General features: G+C 36.5%; 1 protein-coding gene across 1 annotated transcript; it reads left to right on the top strand.

Annotated features, from left to right (window-relative positions):
• The first annotated feature begins 8,355 nt into the window (after positions 1-8,355).
• On the top strand, positions 8,356-12,416 carry LOC133860277 (uncharacterized). Its single transcript, XM_062295913.1, has 2 exons — positions 8,356-9,726; positions 10,995-12,416. Exons 1-2 carry the CDS (start codon positions 8,356-8,358, stop codon positions 12,414-12,416), a joined length of 2,793 nt encoding a protein of 930 aa, XP_062151897.1.
• The last annotated feature ends 1,498 nt before the right edge of the window (positions 12,417-13,914 follow it).

Below are 13,914 nucleotides of genomic sequence, written 5' to 3'. Positions count from 1 at the left end.
GTCTAGTGAGTCAACGGTCTTCAACCACATAGTGATACATTGATTTATCTAACAATATACAAGGCATCCAAATGATAACAGTTATATACACATACACACAATCATACCCACATACAATCATGCTCGTTCTTTTATGTTAACTCTTTACTACTCAAAGCCATATCTCTACTTATCTCATTATTTGTGCAACATGTTACCACTAATTACTGAGTTATACCTCTTTTACTGGAGCCATACCTCCATTGCTGGAGCTATAATCCCATTACGAGAACCATACTTCCAATGCCAGAGCCATAACTCTTCTTACTTACCTTATCTCACTATTACTCCTTCAACCTTTGGTTTATCAGTCGATCTTATTAATGTATTGATGCCTTGGTACCTAAACTTTTTGTTTATCCATTGGTCTAGCCAACCTCTTGACGCCTTGTTACATAAATCTCAGTTCATCTGTTGGTCTACTCAATCCACTGACTCCTCGGTACCTAAACCTCCAGTCTTTTTATTAACAGACTCATATCATACCACAATATATTCGTGCAAACAACATCATATACATAATTTCAACTAAAACATGTTAAACATATTAAATGCCAAACATCACGCATACAATTAAATAAAACAACAATCACTACATTGCTAAAGACTAAACCACACGTATCATCCTCAGTGAGTAAGAAATACTCACAATAATTCTTCTGGCTTTAGGAAAGCGTTTACAGATAAAATTACTGCAATATATATACAATATAAGCAAATAGTGAATTAGTATAATTAACTAAACATACAATTTAACCCTATATTCATTTCTGATTTCTTAATCCCATTATTATTTTGATATAACAATGGCATATAAAATGAGTTAAGTATAATGTCACATTTTTCATATGGGCATTATAACAATATTTATTAAAATTACCAAAATACCCTTTTCCATAAATATTACCAAAATACCATTTTTACTAAAAATGATTCTTTTTACTTTAAATCATAACAATATAATATTCCTTTATAGACATAAAAATTAGTATAACTAATTATCATAGTTATAAAATAATCTTTTAAAAGTATTTGTGTAGCGCAACGACACTTTTATAAAATATCTTCTTTTTACTTGGGCATCATAACAGCTTGTTTTATAAATCTTTTGCGCCACTTGAAGAGCCATATTTTAAAAACAACTTTTAAAACATTAGAATACTAATAACCTTATAACAATTAAGATTTAAAACTAATAGAATTCTTTCCAAAATATCTTCTTTTTTTTTTCTCTTTTTTTTTTTTCTTCGATATTTTGTAAAACAACACTAAAACCGATTTGAGAGATATTCCTTTTCTTTTACCACAGTCTCATTTGAAAAAAAAAAAACAAAACTATAACTTTAAAGGTTTAGAAACTTATCCAAAATATATCACAAAGTTGATATATTTTGTAAGAGAACTTATTTGAAAAGAGATGAGACTTCTCTTTATTCTTTTTCCCTTTTTCTTCTTATCTCTTTTCTTTTCTTACACCAGCCGATCGATAGAGTGAGAGTTTGAGAAGGAGAGAGTAAAGGAAAGAGAGCTTACCGTGAGAGAGAAAACTCCTGTTTCTCTGCTGCACCTAAATCAGAAAAGGAGAGGGAATCAGAGAGATGTTAAGGGAGAGAGAGAACTCTTTCTTATACAAGCCGAATAGAAAGGATCCAGAATTTTCCTTCCCTTTTGATGCAACCTAAAAGGCAGAGATCAAAACGAGAGATAGAGATTTATTGAGATATATATATATACATATGAAAAAGAAGAGGAAGAGAGTTCTTCCTTCTGCTGTACTGTGAAGTAGAGAGGGAGATAAGATGATATTTAACTTACCAAATCAAGAGAATGAAAGCTCCTGATGCAACCTCAAACCAGGGACTAAGAGCTTTTATTTTCAGTGATGAAACTCAAGAAAAACGTTGCTGTACATGAGGGAAAAATAGTGAGCTTCATGCTCTATTTTTCGTGATAAAAACATAGGAAGAAATGGCTTTATTGTCCAAACAAAAACCAAGGAATAAAAGAGTGTTTGAGAGCTTTTCTGTAGAGTTTCTTCTTCATGGAATCACAACTAAACAAAGAGAAACAACAAGAGAATTCTTGCTGCAATAAAAACAAAGGAAGAAGAGAGCATCCAAGAGAGAGCATCCAAGAGAGAGTTTGAGAAAATTGTGTGAAAATTAAACGGAGGGGGACCATCCTTTTATACAAAAATAAACAGTCCAAATCAATCTATTTTGATCTAATCTAAAGGCTAGAAATCACCTTGGAGAGCAAGTTTGATGAGTCATCAAAACAATCATCATTCTTAAAAATATCTTTTATCTTAAGTTTGAACTAACAGTTGGAAGAGATTTTTGGGCAACAAGTTGATGAGTCATGGAAGTGAGGTGTTGTTGTAATGATGAACTCCATGAGCTGTGCAATGAATCATCACATGTGATGATGATTTGGTAAAAATCGGAGGACAGGTGTTTGGTGCATGAATCTGTTTTCTGCAGAAAATCGATTGATCACATTCAAGGATATTTTTACACTGTAGAATAATCGATCGATCACATTTCGCTCAATCTATTTTATAATCGATCGATCGATTATACTTAGTCAAAATTCCATTAGTTTCAGCACCTATATAATTAAATCGCTTGATCGATTTAGACTTAGTCTTATTTCTAATCCATTTTAACTCCCATCCATTTATACATATATTTCCAATAAATATTTAATCTCTTAAATATTTATACCTAAATTGATGAATATTTATTAAATAAACATTCATATGTATGTTATTCCTATTATTAGGCCTTAAATTATATTTTAAAATATTTTATTTAATATATTAAAATACGGGGTATTACATCCCCACTCCAACTCACAACATATTCAAACTCCGACTTGGTAGGATGCCCCTATGACAGAAGCTCAACGCTTGGATATTGTACCTTTCTTGGACAAAATCTACTTTCATGGAGTTCGAAAAAGCAGCCAACAGTCTCAAGGTGCAGCATATAATTTGAGTATAAAGCTTGACCAAATGCATCAACAGAATTGATATGGATTTAATTCCTTCTATGTGAACTTGGTATCCAATTGCCTCATGCCCTATTTCTGCACTGTGACAATATAGAAGCCACATATCTCACCTCAAATCCCATTTTCCATGCACGCACAAAGCATATTGCAATTGATTATCATTTTGTTCGAGATATGGTGGCCACCAATTGGGAGCTTGATGTTCAGTTCAATAGTTCATATCAGGAAAAGAACAACTCGCTGACATCCTTACGAAAGCTCTTGTATCTCAAAAATTCTTGTTGCTCAAATCCAACCTCAACTTGAGCTTACACACGTCAAGTTTAATGGGGTGTACTAGATTAGATAGCAACCAAGAACAAGAGTTGTAGCGAAACACCTCTTAAGATAATTGTATCTCAATAGGTTTTTATTAGATATTTATGAAGTGAAACTTGTAATACATAACTATCTCTTTATCATTGTATAAACAGATATTGCCTTACGTTTGATGTAGGTAGAACAAAATGAACAAATATATCTTAGGCATGGCCTATCAAACCTTATAGATTTGTGTCCATTAAAATTGTTGTAAAACTATCATCATTATAATCACATAAAATATGAATGTTGAATTCTATAAAGATGAACAACTTCCTAAGACAAAATCAGATGTTTATGAAAATTGAATATAAACATTAAAACATAATCTCAAGGTTAAACAACCATCATTCATTTGCATAAAATTTTCAAAGAAAAATATGGTTACACCATCATTACTTAGAAAGAGTTACATCAATACCCTATGGTTGAGTTAGCCGCTCATGAAATTGCTGTAAATCGTCTTTGTTAGAGAGAAATTCATCCCAAGAAACTAATGGAAATTTGGACGAGTATGTGGTGTATTAATCGAGTACAAGTAAAATCTTATATGGATCTATGCCTTTCAGAACATCTAATCTAAGTAGAAGTCGTAAAACTCTTTCCTTATCTGGTTTCTATCTTGTTGTTTGTACTGCCGCCATGAATGCGCTCGGGCCCTTTGTTGGTGCGTTCAAGCTCACTATGCTGGTGGGTTCCTGCACTCGCTCGCATGGATGTGAATTCAAGCCCTCAGGCGCATGAACCTTTCTAATGTGTGCTTGAGCTCACTATGATGGTGGGTTCTTGCGCTCGCTCGCATGGATGTGAACTCAAGCTCTTAGGCGCTTGAACCTTTTTGAGGTGCGCTCGAGCATTTTGCCTTGTAGAATGCTAGATTTGCTTTTAAAGCTTAAAACCAAAGGATTTACTTGTGTTTTTCCTTAGACACCCAAGAATACTTAAAACATAAAAACAATACAAAACATTATATTACAATGAAATTAATGGACTAACGTATGCAAGTTAAGGGGCTTGAATGTGCAACATTCATCGCTTATCATCATCCACCACAAAATTCCTTTTCCTTGAATCACATTTGTAGGCATTACAAGGGAGGATCCTTCCCACTTTGGATCCGAAAGGAAGGAGTGGACGATCCAAAAAACGAAAAAGGGGTGGGCTCCTCAACTACAATAGACACAAAACAAACTAAAATAATGCTGAATTAATTACAAAAGATAGGAAATGGGTCAAACAAGTGCCGCGGTTCTCTCAAAAGGCCGCATAAGGCAGTTACAAAAGCTAAAGGGGAACAGATTAAGGATATCCTATTTGAACCCTCCCTTGGTAACAGCGACAACCAACCTAAAGGAGGTTGTAGAGGTAGCCAAATTTAGGAGTGCAGAAGAGAGAGGCACCAACAGAAATCTAGATACAAAAAGTCTTTCCTATAGGGAGACAATAACCCATGTAACATAAAATATCATAAACAAAAATGAAAAGCTAAAAAATCCAAAAAAATCAACTTCGGCCTCTGGAGGAGCGGAGGAGAGCTGCAAGTGAGTTGGCGCATGGAAAGCATAAGGAGAAACGGTCGGTGGCTATGGGGAGCTGGAGTGCCGATGGATGCGGTGGAGTGACACGTGGGAGGCAGGGACCGTTGGAAGAATGTAGATGTAGCTTTTAAAAAACTAGATGTAAAAACTTTGGCAAAATTAGCTACCGAGACGAAGGAGAAGGCAGAGAATGTGGTGGAGAAAGAGTCCAGCACGGTGGAGGAGCCATGAACACTGAGGTTATGATTTTTGGCAGAATAAGTCATACTGGATGACGGATAAAATGTCATGAGAGGTAAAAAGGGCTAGAGAAACTTCTAGCCAAACAACAAGAAAAGGAAAAAGATAAATGAAGGTTAAAGGTTGAGGAGAGGAGGGAAGATATAAGATCCTTCCCTCCTCCTTGTGTTAATTAGAATGAGAGGAAAAACATAGAGGCTTTTCAAATGAGAGAGAACATAACTCTTTTTTTTTTTTAAGTAGGCATTGTCTTCTTTGATTTGGCATATTGGGTGCCAAAATTGATACCACTACATATAAAAAAAAAACAAAAAAAAAGGAGATTGTACAGTGTCGTTTATACAAAATAGCGCTAAATAGCTTCGATTGAACAGTAAACGACATTAAAAAATTTGAAGTTAGTGTCATTTAAATGGTAAACAATGCTAAATATAACGGCGTTTATTGTTCAAAAGACACTAAATTCAAATTTTTTAGTGTCATTTACTATTCAAACAACACTAAAATCATTTGTATTTATATATTATCAATATCATCCCCTCCCCCCTCTCGCTCTCTCAAATATCCCTATATTTATACTTATTAATTAACTATTAGAATTATAATTGCGTCAATCGTGTTAGGATAAGAATTTCAATCAATTGCTGCAGAGTTTAAGAGAGATTTGTTTGTACTTGTTGCCGGTCTTTATAAATGGTTTTGCAATTTGCAGTAAGGATGTATCTAGTACCCAAATTTCTAAGGTAATTACTTACAGAGTGAAATTTTATGATTCATACATCTACATTATTATTATTCTCTCCTCTGCGAAATTGCAAAATTGTTACGTGCCACCAATTTTTTTTTACCCATAAAGGAAATTGTCACAAGAAAGTTTGGAAATATATATATATATATATATATATATATTGGAGTTAGTGTTGTTTAGCGTTGAACAATAGCGATTCTAATTAGTGTTGCTTGAACAGTAAAACGACTTTAACATAGAGTTTTGACTTTATGTTTAGCAATGCTTCAAAAGCGACACTAAAAAAATAATATAGTTTTTTTTTTTTTTTTTTCAAAAATAACACTATTCAAATGACACTAATTAAACATTAATGCTCCGTTTGTTTCGGCGTAAAATGATTTTCGGAAAATGATTTCGGTATTTTACGGTGTTTGGTAGGGGCGAAAATAACAGTCAACGAAAATCATTTTCGATTTGACTGTAAAACCTTCTTTAATTTTTGGAAAACGATTTACGGTTTTTAAAACCGTAAATCGTTTTCCAAAATTATATTCTTCGTCCTTACACGCACGTTTGATATCTGATTGTCCAAATCCTACAATAGTCGGTCGTTCGAAAATAGGCAGCACCGGTATCCGGCATCATCAAGTCACTGGAATAATGCCGGCGTCGGAATCCGACCACCGGAATCCGGCCACCGGAATACTGCCAGCCGTCGGAATTCGGTTGCCGGAACACCGCCGGCCGCCGGAATCCGGCCACTGACCCCGACATGGCCGGATCCGGCGGGATCTGACCGGATCCGGCTACTGATCCGGCCGGATCTGGCCCAAATGGCCGGAATCCGGCGGGATCTGACCGGATCCGGCCACTGATCCTGCCGAGATCCGGCCAAAATGACCGGATCAGGCCGGATCTGACCGGGCCAGGAGGTTTCCTGCCGGAATCCGGCAATTTTGGCCGGATCCGGCCAAACATGTTCGCCGGATTCCGGCGACGGCGACAGTTGTATTTTCCCCTTTCGTAATTTTTCCGTGCGAACCAAACGCCGAAAAATATTTTCGAGAAAATAATTTCTTTTGAAATTGATTTCGTCGAAAATATTTTACGACGGAAACCATTTTACGTCGAAACAAACGGAGCATAAATTAATATATATTTTTAGTGCACGAAACTTAGGAATCAAGTCAATTCATTATTGCGTTATCAGTAGAGCTACAACCTGCAACTTTTCAGAGGCTGATTATGAAGCCCCCGTCTGGTTTCCTAGCATCCTCCATATATAGTGCTCCACGTCGACCACGAAGCTTTGACTCTTTGCTGCAGTGCCCAACATGAAGTTTCTCTCTATTTTTAAATTTGTCTGAGAGTGTGTATTTACTCCCCTAATATTTTTTAATGTGGGGAAATAAATGCACCCTTGACAAAAATAGAAAAATAGTTGAAAATTAAACAAATTAATAACGTATTCATATCTATGGATGGAGTAATAAACCTCATTAAATTGAATACCAAATTCATATATAGCTCAACAACCTTAAAAAGCGGACTTAATTATTTGAGAACAAAGATTCGGTCAGAATTTAAAATTAGTTTATTTAACGGTGTACATTATTTAAAATTATTTAACTTTTCAAAGACTTCTTAAATTTGATGTAATAAATGTAAAAATAAATAAATAAATAAATAATAAGAAACTAGCCCGAAGAGCTTCCAAAATAGATTAATCCATTTTTTCTTATGAAATTTTGATTTTTGATTTTGATTTTGATTTTTTCATGAGCGAGAAACGCACGCATGCTCATATTGCTTATATATAACTTGAGGGAGGTTTTTTAAAAAAGAAAAAAATGTTACTCTATATTGTTTTATTTTGTTTCTATCATTCTCCGTTGATGTGGTATTAACAATTCATAATTGGATTTTTTTTTTTATCTATATAATTAAGATTGATCTAAGAGAAATGATTATTTTCTTCTTCATCTCTTTTTCTTATCCTCAACTTTTAAAAATCATCATTGGATCTTTGAGGTTCAGATAGGTCCCTGATCATATGAGTCTCACAGATTTAATGGTATTTTTAAAAGTAGAAGGATGGGAGAAGAACAATAGAAGGATGTATATATAGCACATTGATCTCTTGATCTAAAGGTATAAATTGAGAATATATTAAAAAAAAATTAAAAAGAAAAAAAGATAGAGCAGAACAAGTATATAGCATATCTCTAAAAAGATCGAAGATCATAAGTACTGATACGGTGGAACCACGTAAGGAAACTTCATCAATCTCACCAACCTCTTAATAATACAAGGGATTCCCACCACCTACAATTAACTTTGTAAATCACGGGATTTTGTTGTATAAATACCCTCGTATAGTAGAAGCACAATAGATACACAAACAAAAGACCACTTTCCACAAGAGAAGCCAATATGGGTTCAACATCGCTACACCTCGCAATGTACCCTTGGTTTGCTATTGGCCACCTTACCCCATTTCTATACCTTTCCAACAAACTAGCCCAGAAAGGCCATAGAATCTCCTTTTTCATCCCCACCAACACACAACCAAAGCTTGAGCCTTTGAATCTCTACCCGGATCACATTACCTTTGTCCCCATCGCTCTTCCTCATGTTGACGGCCTCCCTTCCGACGCTGAGACTACTTCAGATGTGCCATCCACTTTATTCCCACACCTTGTGATTGCCATGGACCGGACTGAGAGTCTTATTGAACTTCTCCTCCGTGACCTTAAACCAGACATTATCTTCTTTGATATTGCTTTTTGGGTTCCAAAATTGGCACGAAACTTAGGTATCAAGTCAATTCTTTACAGCGTTGTGAGTGCAGCTTCAGTATGTTACTGTATGGTCCCTGCAAGGCAACGCAGTGGTTACCATTCCGAGAATGACTTTATGCAGCCCCCGTCTGGTTTCCCACTATCCTCCTCCATCGTGCTCCATGTCCACGAAGCTCGACTCTTTGCTGCAGTGTCAACCATGAAGTTTGGCAGCGACGTTGTTTTTCTTGAGCGCCAATTTACAAGCTTAGATCAATCTGATGCGCTAGGGTTCTGGGCATGTAGAGAAATTGAGGGGCCTTATGTTGACTATCTTGTGAGCCAGTTTGAGAAGCCCGTGCTTATTTCAGGACCAATTCTAGTAGAGCCACCAGCCTCTACTTTATATTTAGAAGAAAAATGGGTTGAATGGCTAGGATCTTTCAAGGCCGGCTCAGTAATTTACTGTGCACTGGGAAGTGAATGCAAGTTAACGAAAGACCAATTCCAGGAATTGATATTGGGTCTTGAGCTTTGCGGTTGGCCATTTCTTGCAGCACTTAAACCACCCTTCGGGGCTGAGTCTGTTGAAGCGGCGCTGCCGGAAGGGTTCAAAGAACGGATTATAGGAAAAGGAATCGTGCATGGTGGATGGGTTCAACAACGATTGATTTTAGGCCACCCATCAATTGGTTGCTTTGTCACACACTGTGGCGCAGGTTCTTTGTTGGAAGCACTGAGTAGTCAGTGTCAATTGGTAATGTTACCGCAGATAGGTGATCAAATTATTAATGCAAGGATGATGGGAAACAATTTGATGGTTGGGGTAGAAGTCGAGAAAGGCGAAGAAGACGGCTTGTTCACCAAGGGAAGCGTCTCCAAGGCTGTGAGAACTGTGATGGAGGTTGATAGCGAGGTTGGGAGGCTGGTCAGAGCCAATCACATTAAATTCAGAGACCTCTTGCTCAACGAAGATTTACAATTATCATATATTGACAGTTTCTGTCAGAAGCTTAAAGATTTGGTTGGATAATTTCTCAGTACGTATGTATGGCTATGTAGAGGCAAACATCAATTATTTGCTTTAAGCCTCTTAGTGTCCTTAGCCTTGTTTAATGTAGTGCTATTGTAATTGCAATATATGAACCTTGACCTTATCCTACCCCCAATATCCCCTCATTGTTAACAAATGTTTTTTATCATGCTAAGTGGACTTTAGCATTAAGAGATTTGTGTGGAGGTGGTAAGTTATAATGACGGAGGGAAAATGCTAGTCACATTTGCTCTATCACCAAAAAAAAAATAGTTAATTTAAAACTTTCCTAAAATCATTTATATAGTTCAATTTTATTTAGTAAGTAAATAATGTGGGACTTAGTACTTATGAATGTTTTTATAAACCGCACACTCTATGTGGACGAATTATTTTGCTAATATAGAACCGGGGTGTCACAATCCCTTAAACCCCTAATGTCTTTGTCAAGACTACTTCATATAATTATCCAGTAGCACATGATGTTACTAGATAACTCTGATATCATTTATAATGACCTAAGGAAAGCGTTAGCCATATCTGCACTATTATTCTAAAAGGTGCTAATCAATTTAGAACTTCATTATATTCACTTATAAAGTTCAGTTTCACTTAGTAAGTAAGTAATGTGGGGCTTAATACCTATTAGTGTCTTTAAAAACTATCCACTTTATGTGGGCGACTAATCTTCCTTATATGAGACTGATGTGTTACATAAGGTACTTTGGGAATGAAAATGGGGGCGCCTAACTGGCATTCAAAAGTAAGCCTATGTTTGTTTCGACGTAAAAAGTTTTTCGTCGAAAAGTATTTTCTACAAAATTCTGGAAAATTTTTTATTGGCGTTTGGCTTGTACAAAAAATCAGTAATGGTGAATTCTGGTGCTAGCGGCGAACTCCAGCAACAGTAGAGAATGTACTGCGAGAAAGAGTATGCGTGTAAACAATGTGGACCACATTTGGCAAGAACACACTTGGATATGTATGGGCTAAAGAGTCCTGATATTTAAACGCAAAATTAAGTAAGCTTAAATGAGTGTTTTAATTAAAGGGGTATGAATGAAAGTAAATAGCATATCTCTCAAAAGAAAAAAGTGCTGATATATACGGTGGAACCACGTAAGGAAATTAACTTCATCAATCTCACCATGATAATACATGGAAACCTTATCAACCTCATAACAAAAAAGGAATTCCCACCACGCACCTACAACTTTGTAAATCACGGGATTTTGCTGTATAAATACGTACCCTTGTAGAAGGACAATAGATACACAAACAAAATACGACTTTCCACAAGAGAAGCCAATATGGGTTCAACATCGCTACACCTCGCAATGTACCCTTGGTTTGCCATTGGCCACCTTACCCCATTTCTCTACCTTTCCAACAAACTAGCCCAGAAAGGCCATAGAATCTCCTTTTTCATCCCCACCAACACACAACCAAAGCTTGAGCCTTTGAATCTCTACCCGGATCACATTACCTTTGTCCCCATCGCTGTTCCTCATGTTGATGGCCTCCCTTCCGACGCTGAGACCACTTCAGATGTGCCATCCACTTTATACCCACACCTTATGACTGCCATGGACCGGACTGAGAGTCTTATTGAACTTCTCCTCCGTGACCTTAAACCAGACATTGTCTTCTTTGATTTTGCTTTTTGGGTTCCAAAATTGGCACGAAAATTGGGTATCAAGTCAATTCTTTACAGCGTTGTGAGTGCAGCTTCAGTAGGTTACAGTATGGTCCCTGCAAGGCAACGCAGTGGTTACCATTCCGAGAATGACTTTATGCAGCCCCCGTCTGGTTTCCCAGTATCCTCCGTCGCGCTCCATGTACATGAAGCTCCACACTTTGTTGCAATGTCAAACGCCAAGTTTGGAGGCGATGTCCTTTTTCTTGATCGCCTATTGACAAGCTTAGGCCAGTCTGATGCGCTAGGATTCTGGGCATCTAGAGAAATTGAGGGGCCTTGTATTGACTATCTTGTGAGCCAGTTTGAGAAGCCCGTGCTTATTTCAGGACCAATTCTGGTAGAGCCACCGGCCTCTACTTTAGAAGAAAAATGGGTTCAATGGCTTGGATCTTTCAAGGCCGGCTCAGTAATTTACTGTGCATTGGGAAGTGAATGGAAGTTAACGAAAGACCAATTCCAGGAATTGATATTGGGTCTTGAGCTTTGCGGTATGCCATTTCTTGTAGCACTTAAACCACCCTTCGGGACTGAGTCTGTTGAAGCGGCACTGCCAGAAGGGTTCGAAGAACGGATTCAAGGAAAAGGAATCGTGCATGGTGGATGGGTTCAACAACGATTGATTTTAGGTCACCCTTCAATTGGGTGCTTTGTCACACACTGCGGCTCAGGTTCTTTGTTGGAAGCACTGAGGAGTCAGTGTCAGCTAGTAATGTTACCGCAGATACCTGATCAAATTATCAATGCAAGGATGATGAGCAACGATTTGAAGGTTGGGGTAGAAGTCGAGAAAGGCGAAGAAGACGGCTTGTTCACCAAGAGAAGCGTTTGCAAGGCTGTGAGGAATGTGATGGAGGTGGATGGTGAAGTTGGGAGGCTGGTGAGAGCCAATCATGCTAAACTAAGAGACCTCTTGCTCAGCGAAGATTTACAGTCATCATACATTGACAATTTCTGCGATAAGCTTCGAGATTTGGTTGGATAATTTCTCAGTACGTATGTATGGGCCATGGCTATGGCTATTTAGAGGCAAACATAAATTATTTTCTCCAATAAGCCTCTTAGTGTCCTTAGCCTTGTTTAATGTACTGCTTTTGTAAGCCTTAACTAAAAAACAAAATGCTATTTTTAAGAAATTTTGAGTGTGTTTGTTTGATAAAATTTTATAGGTGGATTTTTTTTAATATGATAATTGTTGTGATATAAAGTTGGCCGGGTTAAATACTTTTTTGGTACCTGTGGTTTGAAAGCTTTATTTTTTGGTATCTCAATTTCATTTTCTTCACAGATGGTACCTGGGTTTTGGAAAAAGACGAAATTGGTACCTCCATCTATTTTCCCATCGAATAAAAGCTTTAAAAATTAATAAAAAAAAAATTAAAATTAATAAAACTTTTTAAAAAATAATATTAAAAACTTTAAAAACAATTATAAAAAGAAAAGAAAAAGAAAAAGAAAGAAGGGGTGTCTTTGGGCAAAATGGGGGAGGCTCAGCCACCCCTTTGGCCTACTTGTGGTAGGGGTAGTTCGGCCACCTCTTATTTATTTATTTATTATTTATTTTAATTTTATTAAAGTTTTTAATATTTTAATTTTTTAAGTTTTATTAATTTTAATTTATTAATTAATTTTTAAAGTTTTTTATTTTTTATTTTTTATTTTATCTTGTACCACGTGTCAATCATGGCAGACCGTTAAATATTGGACGGAAAAATAGACGGAGGTATTAATTTCGTCTTTTCCCAAAACCCAGGTGCCATCTGAGAAGAAAAATGAAACTGAGATATCAAAAAAATAAAGTTTTCAAACCACAAGTACCAAAATAGTATTTAACCCTATAAAGTATAACTAAGTGATCACCCGCATCGCCAAGGATGCAGGGGTGCTCCCCTAGGGAGAAACTACCTTATCTCCAAGTAGGATCTTCAACGGTAGATTCTTCAGTATCATCGTTGTGCATCTCTAGCAACCAGCAGAGACTGTGCCAGCTTAGGTGTAACGCCCCAAATTTGAGTCAGCAAATTCGTAAGCAGAAACCTCTAGTTCCCACGTGACATTACTACATCAGAAATAAACTTTCAAAGCATAATATATATTTTTTTTCTAACGTCTTAAGAATTGATAGCATAACACATTGGAGCTGACTGAAATACCTCAATGCATTTATTAAAAGTTACTTAGGTTTATCTTTACATGCTATATGCACACTAGGTGCATCAAAATTAGTGTCATAAAAGTTACTTAGGTTTATCTTTACATGCTATATGCACACTAGTTGCATCAAAATTAGTGTCATAGATGGCACATGGGCATACAACATATATAAAACATGCCAAACATAACATCGACATAAATATTTACATGCCATAAAATAAAATACACATAAATACAACTATCTATTTCTAAGCTAGCACATAATAGTTCGATAATGGTTTCAAAAACCATCAAAACTGGCATATATGTTCATGCCTTCATCCTCCATA

Source organism: Alnus glutinosa, chromosome 2, assembly GCF_958979055.1.
Source record: "Alnus glutinosa chromosome 2, dhAlnGlut1.1, whole genome shotgun sequence".
In the NCBI taxonomy this organism is placed as follows: domain Eukaryota; kingdom Viridiplantae; phylum Streptophyta; class Magnoliopsida; order Fagales; family Betulaceae; genus Alnus; species Alnus glutinosa.
This window is presented reverse-complemented; position numbering and strand designations above follow the sequence as displayed.